The sequence below is a fragment of the Accipiter gentilis genome, chromosome 12, assembly GCF_929443795.1.
Source record: "Accipiter gentilis chromosome 12, bAccGen1.1, whole genome shotgun sequence".
NCBI classification, from domain to species: domain Eukaryota; kingdom Metazoa; phylum Chordata; class Aves; order Accipitriformes; family Accipitridae; genus Astur; species Astur gentilis.
The window spans coordinates 2,422,884-2,435,848 of NC_064891.1; the positions used below are offsets into that span (position 1 = coordinate 2,422,884).

Genomic DNA, 12,965 nt, shown 5'->3' on the forward strand with positions numbered 1-12,965 from the left:
AAGGGAGAAGGCCTCCCTGTCCATCATGGGTCAGTTAGTTTTCCACTGGTGCTTCCCCACAACCCTGGAGCACACTCCAGGCACATCCTCAGAGTTTTCCCTCCTGTTACTCAGCAACAGAGACCAACACATATGTGACATCCACCTGACTGATGCAGCCACCCCAACACCTCCACATCTGCCAGCCCCTAAATAGCCTGGCATCTTTCTCATCCACCTTGTTGCGGCTGGGACCCAGCCACCCACCCTCAAGTCTTGCCTCCTGCCTCACTCCAGCACGCCAGCATCTTGTTGCAGATGCTGCCATCCCTTCCCCTAGATGTGCTGTGCAGCATCACTCTGTTTGGGGTTGCCACAGAGGTCTGTCTTGTCTTTTCCTCTAGATGAGAGGGGTGATGGAAGTGGGGTTGCACACAGCTGCTCAGAACTGTGTGGGAGGGGACTTGCTCCCTACTTTTAATTCTCCCTCCTGGCACTGCTGCAAACACCCGTGTTGGCAAGCAGAGGGCCATCTGTCTAACTGCCCTCACCTCTGAACAACGTGGCACTTGAGTAGGGTTTGCAGGGAACCAAGCCTTACAAGAAAGCAAACAACATGGTACCAATGCGAACTACTGAGCTGGCCTCACAAAACACCCCAAACGCAGCAGGGAAAAAGCTGTTCCGCAGAAACCACCTGCCTTGGTGGAGTGGGCAATGCTTCACAGATGTTAATCCAAGTAAGGGGCTCCATGCTTAGATTCACTCAATGCCAAATCTCTTGATGATTTTGTGAGTCATTTGCTAACAGCTCCTAAAAAAGCTCCTAAAAGCTCTGGCTCCTGGATTCAGAAAACCCCAGATCTACAATTAGGCGCAGACCCTTCCAGAGGCAGGACCCAAGGAGGCACTGGAAGAGGAGAAACAAATCAAACAGCCAGGCCTCTCCTTGAGATTGAGATCACTTTTATTTTCAGTTGTTTTGGCGAGGATGTGTGGGCAAGTGTGGGTGTAGTGCGTGTACGTCTGGGCATGCATGTGTGTGTGCGCAGAATCCTGCCCAGTGATGTAGATTATATGAATACCTGCAATTACAGTCCATGAACTGAGCCATGAAGTACATGATGAGTGCTACACTGAGGCCCACTTGCTTGCCTCTTCTTGTGCTTACTGCAGTGCAGCATCTCCACCTCCCCGTACTGCCGTTCCACGGATGCCAGCCCAAGATCCCACCCAAAGGGTGTGGGAGGAGCTGAGCTCTGGGATCTGGCTCTGCAGGAGTGAGCTGGTGGGTTTTCACCTCACTTGGTGAGCTCCTAAATACCATCTGCAGTTCCCTTTAACACAGCTATATTCATCTTCTCACAGTGAGGAACCCCTACTGCTCTGACAAACTTTAACTACTTCAGAGGTACAAAGGGGAAGAGAACAGGGCCCCATGCAAGCTCCGGTGCTACAGCACGGCCAAGTGCATCTTAGGTTCCTGGGAAAGCAGCACCCAAATACAACTACTGAATCTTCACAGCCACTGTGGAACTGTCTCAGGGGATGCTGCAAGGGAGATGACCCGTGCTTCTGCAGCCCCCAGTCTCTTCCATCCGATTTGAGAGACCACAAGGCAGGTTCAATCCCAATCTGATCTCTATTTCTGTTTAACTTTAAAGCTGAATCCCCCAAGCTCAGAGCAGAGACAGAATGCAGAAAAAACAGCATTGCCACGAAAGGAGACTAGTCAAACACATCCTGGCCTCGTGGCAGGTTGAAAACAATCCCATTTGGCTGACCTTTTTGCCTTTAGCACAGTTAAAGCTAAGGTGTCCCATCACCCAAGACCCTCTGCAGTTGCCAGAGGCCTCCAAGTACCTCTGCAATCCCCAAGATGAGCTAGATGTGTAGCATCACCCTTCGGGCCCCCTCTCACTCTACCTCAACAGACTTGTCTGCTGCTTAGGGACACACAGTTTCTCACATTATGCAGACCCAGCAGAAGGCAAAACTGCTCTCCTGGGAGTTTCACTTGGACGGATGCAGGTTTCAATCCCAGGTTGTGCTTCAGAGCATAACACAAGGTACTCCAGGACATGTGCAGCTGCTGAAAGTCCTGCAGTGCAAAGCAACTTGTCAGCTCTGCTTCCAAACCTGTCTGCACCAGTTTCAGTAGGAAACTGATACTGGTCAATAAGCAAGGGGTCTGCAAACCAATAAGCAAAACCAGCGCAGTCCTCTCGAGTGAAGTAGGCATCTAGTACCAGGAGATTGTCCTCCTATTCCAAAGGGGTTAAATTCACTATCAGCTCCATGGGGAGACAATTGATGCCCCAGTCCTTTCTGCCCTCTTCACAACACACTTTCAGTAAAGGCCACAGGGTGCTCCACAGAGGCCTTAGTCATTTCTAGCAGTTCGATAACTCTCTGGGCAGGGACAAGAACAGGAATATAATACATGCTCTGAACTCAGGTATCTCTGCTTTTAGGGCACTGCCTTCAAGCCCTCTTTCCTTGTGGCTGGACCCATGAAAAATGACAGATCCTTCAAAAATACAGGGCCCTCATCCCTGGGGCTCAGGGATGTTAAATGGGGTCTAAGAGGCAGGAGCTCAGCAAAGGGACACTGTGTGCAGAGTATTCCAGGATGCATCCTTAAAAGAGAGCGACACCAAAATCAAAAGGACTATCAGCCACTTGGCTTGGTTCTCCTGCATAGATCTCCCACCTGGCAGTTGCAAAGGGGAGACATTTTTGAACTGCATAGAAAATTAAATGGCTTTTGCATATTAAAAAAATACAGATGAAAACACAGTTACACCAGTTACTAAACAGTGGGCGGATGAGTGATCACCTTTTCATATTAAATAGACCCAACTAGACTGATCTCCATACTGCCACACTCCTGGCATTACAGCTTCAGTGCACACAGCAGATTGAGTGCCTCCAAAGGCCAGGTAATGCTGTGCTCCTGCTGAAGTGGCATGCTGCAGCAGGAGAGCTGCGGTCCCAAAGAGCAGGCTGTAAGATATCTGCTCTGTCCTCTCACTCCTCCAATGCTCACGCGTCCCAGACCAGATGGGCGCACTGGCAAACAGGCCTCCGGCTGGAAAAGGATTCCAGTTTGTGGTTTCTTTACAATGTGGTTTCCGCACAACGTCACAGCAACAAATCGCTAGTTTCTTCCTATAGAGAACAGAAAGAGAGAGGTAAGTAGCAGCGAAGAGAGGAGGAGGCTACCCATGGGAGGTGACAGTAGGGAATGCTCTAACATAAGTTCTGACTATATCAAGGCCCTTTATGTCTCATGGGCAGCAAGACTCAAGACAAGGGAGTTTCCCAGCACTATTCCTGACACCGTTCAAAGATCTCACCTCCCTTCCACTCCCTCCAGCTGCCATAGGCAATTTCTAGTCCCCAATTTATCTACAGCAATACAGAAGCACAATCAGTCAATGCTTCTCACTGACATATGAAAGGTTCAAATGCCCACTGCCTGCCAGAGGTGGCAGGTCAACACATGAAATCTGAGCCCAAGCTCTTCCCCCAGCTGGAATGATATCCTGAAGAGATGTAAAGCTGGTGGAGCTGCCAGCTTTTATTTGGCAGCTTTCCCCCCTGAAGTGAAGCACAATGGCTTGATTTCTTCCACCTGGCCTCTGCAATCTCCCACCAGAGTGGGTTCTGCCCTGCATTTCCCAGTGTTAAGCTCCTGCCAATGGGGATATTTGCAGCTCTGCACACAAGGCTGGTATTTGAAGGACAAGAAGCCAGAGGAATGTCACCTGTGCAACAGTAGCAGGTCCCAGCAGGATACATATCACTGTCTTGCACTGGTTGCAGGCCCTGCCAGCCTGCATCCTCGTCAGGACTGCCTGTTGACCAGTATCACCCATCCCAGGTCTGCCATCACGGCCTGAAGGGTTAAGAGCTGTACACTAACACAAGCATTTTAAGTCCCTCATCTCTCAGACCTCCACCAGCATCTGATGAAGGCATCCTGGCTCTGGAAACGCCTGCCTCCTGTTTGATTTACACTAAATCAAATATTTGCATGGAGCAGGACTCATACAGCCCAGTTATCAGGACTCAGCTGTAGGGCACAAACTGACAGCAACATCGTAGAAGTCCTCAAAACCACCTAGTCAGGAGAGAAACCAGCACTGTGGTGCCAGTGCTCAGCCTGCCCTTTCACACGTCTGGCCCAGGGAGAATGGCTGCTCACAAAGCACGGCGGCCAGGGTAAGCCCAAGGGGATCAGGGCCAGTTTGTACAACACAGCCACATGCTGCTTCACTGGATCTCTGCACGAAAATGCCTGTGTGGCTTTGCTAGGAGGAGGACCCAGATCTAAATTTCTATTGCTCTAGTGGCCACAATGTATGGAGAGTACTGCAATGGCAACTCCAGAGCACCCAGACATGGCAGACGATGAGCTGCTGGGGGCTAGCGATAAAGAAGAAATGGCAGGTGCTGGGGGCACACTGACTGCCTTTCTTCTGTCCCTGTGTGATTACAATACATCCTTACTACTTCATGGCACAGCATATGTGAATGCACAAGGCAGGAAACATTTCCCATCCTGCTTCTCCTCCCGCTCTGCAGCCACTGCCCAAGCCTGCTGTGTGGGACACAGCCAACTGTTTTGCAGTGGAGCAATTTTAAAGGCTTCACAGCATCAACCCCTTACCCGACAAAGTCTTGGCCAACTGCCACAAAACTCACTTGTCCAGGAACAAATCCAGGGAATCCTGCTATAGCTCATTTCAAGAGACTTTCCTCCAAGCAGGTCTGAATTAAATGGTACCAAGAACAATTTTACATTCATCATGAGATCCAAATGGGTTTTCAACACGCGATCAATGGGTCCACAGAATCCTATCCCCAGTGCTTTCCCTCTGGCCAGCGGCCCTGCCATCTGCAGCAATCATTTTGCTTCATGCCTCGTTGTTATCCCCGACCTCCAGGTGACTGCGTCCACTCCAGCCATGAGGCCCCCACCTGGGAGCTGCCCCTGCCCCACAGCATTTCAGAGTCCAAAGTCCCATCAATCCCCGTCAGCATGCAACTCCAGAACTGGAGAGATGGGAGCACTGCAGAGCATCAGCCATGTTCTGCCCGGTGGAAAACCTTTGGCACCAGCACTGATGACTTATCTGGAAGAGGAAAGGATAAAGAAAAAGTAATGTAGCATGAGCAGCAGGGTTCATAGCGGTTGTGATGAATAACCTAACATGCACAATTTTCACTAGGCTTCTAAATAGGGAGGGTGAGGTCTTTAAAAGTAACACAGGCTTTTTTGAGAACACAAGTTTCCTGCCGGCAGTAACTGTGAAACTGGGGCACAGTTGTTAGATGTTGTGAAAGGCAGGCTGCAGTACAGGAGGACAAATGCACACGCATAGCCTGACAGCATAGTACAACAAAACTTGCAACCTGAGGTTAGAAATGTGCTGAGCCAAGTATGCACACAGGAGGACCAAATGAATAGACAGTGGTGACCTGTGGCTCAGGATAAGGGCAGCTACCTTGTTTCCTGCCCCAGGTGGGGACTTCCAACTTCACCTTCACACAGCTCAACAGCTACTCATTACTGAAGCTACTCTCCAGCAGGATGAGCATATTTTGAGGTGGGAGGGTACTGAACAGAGAGAACAGCATCCAAAGCTACTTTCAGATACTGAAGTGAAAGTAACAGGCATTCACATGCAGCCCAGCAGTAGCCACCAGCAGGATACTTGGCTCGCTCCTCTAAGCTACCTGCCAAATTCCCTTGCGCCACTTCAAGGAGAGCAGGCCATGGCTGCATTTCTGTTCTCACTTTAGTGGGCGTGGCTGATGGTTGGACTCAATGATCTTGAAGGTCTTTTCCAACCTAAATGATTCTATGATTCTATGATTCTGCAAGAAAACCTATGCATCAAAAAGCCAAGGCACTGGCTGTTTTTATGAGTGTTGTTCCATGTCTGTTCCCACCACAACACAGCTCTGTTTTCCAAGCACATCCCCACTCCGTGGAGTAAAGGACACATAGGCTATTGATACACAGGAGGGCAGGGCTTCCGTCCAGAGGGACCTCAACAAATTGGAGGACTGGGCCAACAACAGTGCTGTGAAATTCAACAAGGACAAGTGCATAGCCCTACATCTAGAACAGGACAACACCATGTACCACCATAGCCTGGAGCCCAGCTGGCTTAGGATCTGGTGGAGAACACGTTGAACACAAGGCAGCAGTGCATCTTTGGGGCAATGAAAGCCAAGCTGTAATAAGACTCAGACAGGACAGAAGGAAAAAAGTTCTGCCCCAGGAGGGCAGTGTTAACTCTAGAGTCCAGAGAGGTGGTGGCATTTCCATCCTTGGCAGTCGTCAACCCTCGCCTACGCGAGGTCCCAAGCAACCTCACCTGGCTTTGAGGGTGGCCCTGCTTGGAGCAGGGGGTGGACAGAGACCTCTTGAGGTCCCGCCCTACCTAAACCTGCCTATGATTGTATTATCTCCTAATCTGTCCTGCCCACTATGTGTCTTGCATCTGCCACAACACAGCTCAGGGAATACCTCAACCCATTTTACTGTACCTCTGATCCTTTGAGCAGGCTGTCTATATCCACAAATAATTAGAACAGTCCCCAGGCTGTGGGGCTGCTACCTTCCAGAAAAAATACTTAGTGAGGGTGTGTTTTACATAGGCTTTCTGGTGTCTACTGACAGGGGAATGGGGGTCTGCTTTCAGGTCTCACTTGGAACAAGGGCTGATCACAGTAGGAGTTGGGGGGTAAACCAAGGCAACATTAACTCGCTCGCTGCCGTTCTTGGGACAGATGATCTCCGTCAGTCCCTCTGGTCTCGGCTGACTCAGCAGTTCTCCTGTGAATAAGGGAAAACAATGAAAACACGCATTGGCAAGGCAGTTTTTGCAATTTTTGCTTTTAGCATGCTCTTCCCCTCCCCCTCACCAAGTAGACATCCATGATGGATGCAAGTGAACACTGTAAGAGGGCTTACTGGTCCTGCAACCCAAGCAGGTCTCATCTGTGTAACCATGGTGAATGTCCTGGTGATTACAGCTTGGAGACATGCTGCTGCACACAAACATAATATCTGCCATCTTTCCTGTCTCTGCTTTGAATCACTGCACACAGACTTGAGAGCTCCTTAGGGATTCATAGCATCTAGATGGAGCCTATTGAGATGGAGGTTTTAGGAGTAGGTGTTTTAATTAGGCTTTGAGGGCAGATGGGATCCAGAAGTTTACCTTCAGTCTCCATGAAGGGGAAGAAGCTGACCTGTAGCATCAGCAGGAAACTCATAGACAGGTAGAAAAAGCTACAGATACAAACCTTATTATTCAAATCTGCATACTACAGCCATCCACACCCACAAAGCTACCGAAAAAGCAGCTTTCAGTTCAGGTAGAAGGATGCTACAAGGACCCTGCCAAGACCACCTTTTTTGGTATGAACCAGAAGGAAGATGGTCTGAAAGCACTGCTACAGACATGATTTTTGCATCACTTCAGTATTTCTCCCCTAACAAATTCTAGGGAGGACCTCAAACCAGCCACAGACAAGAGTGCTCGACCTTTTCTAAACCCATATGTTACCTCCTGTTCTGTCCCTGAGAAACTCTGCCCATTGCAGCTGTCCAGCTGTTGCTCCAGTACTGCAACTTCTAAGCTGGAGCTACCTAGGAGTTGGAGAAACCCTGCTGTTCTGCAATGGCTGGCCAGCTGCAGGCTGCTTCTCTTACCTGCCAGAACAATATTTAGAAGCAGGTAAAAATACTCAAGAGGATCCCTAACAGCCCTCTCCCTGGTCGCACTTGCCACAGCTGCCATGGGACTACTGCTGCGTCCTGTCAGGGCTCTGGACCACACTCTACTCTGCTGAGCATGCAGATCCCAGCTCCCAGCCATCAGCTCTTCCCTAATGGAGGCAATACCAGCTCTGTATTGAGTCAGTAGCCGCGGGGGGCTCTCACACCACACGGTATCCCTCTGCTAAATGAGTTGTGTCAGCTCTGCTGTTCAAGTGCCAAGTTGGCAGCTCCCCACCACTGGCACCCTTGCAGCATGTAGTCCAGAGCAAGATGCAGGTCAGCACAGTGAGAGGGGAAAGCCAGGTGCTGCGATGTGCCCAGCTCCGAGGAACACTTCCCCAGCAGCTTGCTCTGAGCAACTCAAGTTTCCTCCTGGCTGCACTCCACACATGACTCACCCCAGCAGGGCAGATTCCCTGGCCACTGACATGCCATCTCCTTGGTGTAGTCCAGCCACAGCTTAGACAGCCAATAGCACCAGAAGCACCTCTCGATACCAGTCTGGCAGGTACGGTCTGCTCTCAAAGGCAATATGGGATGGGAGCATCCATGCCCCTCAAGGGCTCAATTCTCCTACTGAGCATGCCGACATCGGTGCCGAACAGCCCTAACCAAGGCAGAGGCACCAGGCCACAGCTGGCTTGTGCCAGCTAGATCAGTGACTTCCTTTACAGAGGAAGGCCGGCTGTAAGCAGGCTACAGTCACAGATCCGTACAAAACTTCTGTAGCCATCAATCAAGCAGCCACCGTGAGCTGTCCCCAATTCCACTAAAACACTCAAGACAGATGATTCTTGGACTCCCCTATTTTGAAACGCACTTGCAATAAATTCCTCTGCTGTTGAACACAGATCATCAGAAAAATGTCTCCCTGCATCTAGCTGCGATTGTCAGGCACCCCAGGAAAACCAGAAAAGAAATCATGCTTTGAAGAAGTACTGCCCAGGCTGCGTGGCAATGGCACAACAGTCAGCCCCATCACACATGAAGCCCCCCAAATGCTACTTCCCTCCTCTCCTCCTCACACTGCTTCTCTTCTCACTTTCATGAAAAAGCAGCTTTAAAACCTCTTGGTTCTTCCAAAGCAAGAACACATAATTTGGTATCGTGAAAGCAGAGGGGAGAGCCTAGCAGGGAACACACACACACACAGCTCCCCCTGAGAAAGACCCCACCTCTGGGGCCAGTAATTCCAGTTTGCCCCCATGGTCCGCAATCTGAATTTACATTTGGTTTAAATATTTACCCTTGTCTCACACCCACACTCAAACCTGAAGCGGAAGAGCAGCTTTTAAGCCTTGCAGACATGTCTCCCGAAACAGAAGAATCGTGATGGTATTTGCAATTCAAAGTTAAATCTGCAAGGCAGCGTCCTCAATTACATGAGCTGTTGCACGCTGAAAGCAGCATTGCATCCCATCAAGCACGTATGCCACAGGGCTCTGTGTCCTAGTGATTCCCAGGTTTCCAACCCCAGGCTGACTTCCAAACTGCATTATTGCTAACAGTACTGAAAACACCAGCTCGGACAGGTGCGTCATAAAATCAGTGCACAATTATGTGCTTTAAAGACAGGGCTAATATCCATTAGATCTTAAACCAGAGGAGTGCAATAAGACTGGTCTGTCTGCTTGAGCCTTCATTCCCATTTCCATCTCCCTGCTTCAGGAATATTTAGATGGAGATTTCTCAGGCAGAGAAGATTGCTGCAGGGTAAAACAGAAGCCTCATTTGCAGGCAAACCGCTTCCCACAGCTCTTCAGTCAACCCTCCTTTTCTTTATCTTCCCCTCTAGGTTGCCTCTGGGATAAAGCTCACCTCACTCTGTCCCCAGCCTCATCCACACCTTCTCCAGCCCCACTCCCATTTCCTGCTGACATACACACTGCTCCCCAGAAGACATAATTTTCTCACAGTTACTCCATGAGATACATCACACACCAAGTAGGCAGAAGGTCACCTGTGCATCCTTCCTATTGCTCTCCCTCCCAGCTAAGGGATGTCCCACTGTGTTCCCACCGTAGCATTCTCGTCCCCTTGTCTTTGCAAAGTGCTCATCTTTGCTGCAGAAATTCATCACAGTACTAAACCAGGCATAACCATCTAAATCATGCTTCACATCACTGCTAAATAAAAGCCAGTGCAAATCCCATTGCAATATGCCATCTTCAGAGCTCAAACTAGCATTGAGACACTGCTGGGAGAGTTGCACACTCTCCAGTCCCAGAATCTCCTGGAGGTTTCAGAAACCTCATGTTTCTATTCAGAAATTATTCAAGCTGCAGGATATTAGAAATAAAAGTCTTCAGGGCTGTGGCAAGGTGGGAAAGAAGAGATCAAATGAAGTATTGCACTGATACAAAAGAAAAAGTGAAGTGCCTGGTGTGCAGTGGTGTTTGCTTTGCTTAACTGTTAAGTTTAAATGTAGCTAGAACAGCCCATGTCTGCAGCACTTGTCCTACCCCTGTGTAAGGACTAGCCAGTCTGTATTTTGATTGCACATTCCTTTATGAGCATGTCACAAATTTTACTGGAAACCTCAGTTCTGCTGCCCCCTCTGAAAGGTTGCCCTGCAATAGCACACACACAAACCACAAAGCTTATCCTAGTCTCGACGTGGCCTTGGTTTTAATGTTAACTTCCACAGAAGCCACTAAGGTTTTAACCAAAACTCCCAACTATTTTGTCTTAAGGCTAAAGACTAACACGATCGAGTTTTTGAAGAAAAATCCCATCTTCTGGGAGACAAATCTGCATCACTAAGGTTATTCAGCTGATTTAGGAGTATGAGCCCTATTTGCAAAGGCCCTTTAATGCTGGATACTTGCTGATCAAGGCCTGATTTTCAGATGCATCTAAGTCCCAGTTCAGGTGATAGCAGAGTCACCCACCAAGCCTGGTTAAAAGCACCTGCAAATAGACAACATATGCTTTAGATGCAAACTCCTTTGCTGCCTCTCCATTTACAATGGCAGAAACAGTGCAGAGGAGTTGCATCTGTCCCATGGCCATCCTCCTGGTGTTTTGGCACAGAAACAGGTCTCCACAACTGGGTAAAATGTGCTGTACAGCAGGCTAAGGCTGAGATATAAATCAAGACCCTGTCATGAAACTACCATGGTTGGTTTTGGCTGCAGCATCAGCTGGTTTGTAAACTCCCCCAGGCAGATGGGGTAAGCGAGTCATGGTGCCCACACTATTTAAAAGAAACCTGCTACACGTGGGTGGTCACAGGCAAAGATTGGAACAAACCTTCAGTCATGCCCAAAGCTCTAACAGAAGGGCCTGTTTCCTCTCAGCATTAGCCAGCTCACACTAAGCAGGTATTTTTATGTCAGCAAGATGTTCTTTGCTGCCACTGTTTTATCCCAGAACAGACACAGGCACAGCCAACTTTGAGCTGCTCATGCTGGGCTCCCGGGCCAGGCCAATGCCTGCAGCCCGCAAGGATAACTGCATGTGCCAGACAGAGCTTAATTGTGTATCGCCACTCAGTGTGTGAGGAAGACATTTCTACTGCCATATATGCCCAGGAACACAGAAAAGCATCACTGTACAATTTTTGGTCAAGTACAGTTAGGTACATTATTCCTTCTGTCCTTGATTTACTATGATTTGGGGAGGGATGCCTCCCTCAGGGCCCATGCCAGTGATCAGACCCATGCGTGCTGCAAAGCACACTTCACTGGACTTTAGGAAATACCCGTGAAATGCCAGATACCCATGACAAATCAGAGATTTCGGAGGGAGGCTGACAGCAAGAAAAGTGAGTACTTGCAGGAGTGTTCGGTTACTCCATGCTGGCAGCCAGACAAGGCCAGCTGTAAGCCTACTTGGCTGCCTAACAGAGAGAAGAGTTTTGCATGCAAGGAGGAAAATCCCACCCGGACCATTTGCCTTCACGGAGTTCCCACTGCAATGTCTGTGCTAAGTGGCACAAGGTTCCTTGTTCATGTGTCAACAATCTGCAGCAAGGGCACAGGGATGAGACTCTGCTCCGGCCTGCCGTGCCACCTCCTTTCTCTCAGAGCTCCCAGGAGAACACATTTGCACAGTATCAGCCTGATGGTGTTTCTCATTTTCATGCTGTCATTCCTGCTGTCAGGATCTGGACTCCATTAGGACAACTAGCAATCAGTGGATGAGCAGGACCCTGGCCCTCGCTCCATGGTGCTGCTTCTCTCTCTTCAGTCTGCTTGGGACGTTGAGGCCCATGCTTCATGACAGGGGCATGAGACAGCCAAAACCAAGCTGTTCCTACATCCTGCCCTGCCTCAGCACTGACCCACTCACTCCACCCCATGCCCCAGAGCTGCTCCAACCACATACCCGCTGTATTTTGCAGCCCCACTGCTCATTTGCTCTCCTACCCCAAATCCCTTCTCACTCTTCCTCCGTGCTGAAGGCCTTCAGACACCACCCACTGCAAGTGGGGTTGGCAGGAGACAGACTTTACATCTCAGCCTCAACTGCTTCTCTGTCAAGCCTCCTTTGACTAAACCTTGCTTGTGACATCTCTCAGCATAGCACCCAGCAGTCATGCCTTCAGAAAGTAGAAAATGGAACACTTCAACACTGCCCACATACCAAAAGCATGTGTCCCATGCTCAGTTTCTAACAGCAGTCAGAAAGCAGGGCTCACAAGAGAGCCCTAAGTCCCAGGACACCCCTCGGCTTCGCGTGTAGTCCTACCCCCTTTCATCCATACAACTGCAAAGAGATTGGGGTTGGAGAAGCTACAGCTTCTCTGCCTGGCTGTTAGTTGTTTTGAGGTTCAACAGCTGGAGCATTTACACAATTAGATCAAACCTGTCACAAAGGCAGGATGAGTTGAATAGACACGTACACAGATCTCCCCCTCTGCTGCAAGCACAGGCAACACCCTCACACACTGGGACTTTGCAGCCAGCTCTACAGCAGACGAGAAATCTGCCAGGAATCTTGGCAGAACAAGAGGGAAGGAGATGGTGTCTCACACCAAGCCTGTTTCTACTCCATGCCATTTAAATCTTGTCTTCACCACTCTCTGCTTGGATGAAATGAGTGAGTTGCTTCCTGCAAATGTTGCTGTGCATGACACACAAGCTTATTCTCAAGCACTGCGCACAGAAAATACTGCTCTGTATTGGGATGAATTTTTAATATGCTCCTCACAGCACTGCCTGCATGTCACGCACAAAAA

The 12,965-nt window shown here is 49.4% G+C and overlaps 1 protein-coding gene across 3 annotated transcripts in view; it reads right to left on the reverse strand.

Moving 5' to 3' along the window:
• Positions 1-928: 928 nt before the first annotated feature.
• Positions 929-12,965, reverse strand: part of MFHAS1 (multifunctional ROCO family signaling regulator 1) — a 35,238-nt gene continuing 23,201 nt past the window's right edge. The window contains exons 2-4 of one of the 3 annotated variants that reach the window (XM_049814545.1): positions 6,706-6,832; positions 4,690-5,120; positions 929-3,150 (exon numbers count right to left, since the gene is read on the reverse strand). In XM_049814545.1, the coding sequence (XP_049670502.1) occupies positions 5,117-5,120; positions 6,706-6,832 (131 nt within the window). In that variant the 3' untranslated portion in view covers positions 929-3,150; positions 4,690-5,116. Of the gene's footprint in view, positions 3,151-4,654; positions 5,121-6,674; positions 6,833-12,965 lie in introns of all 3 variants that reach the window. The other 2 variants (XM_049814548.1, XM_049814546.1) reach the window with 2 other exon arrangements.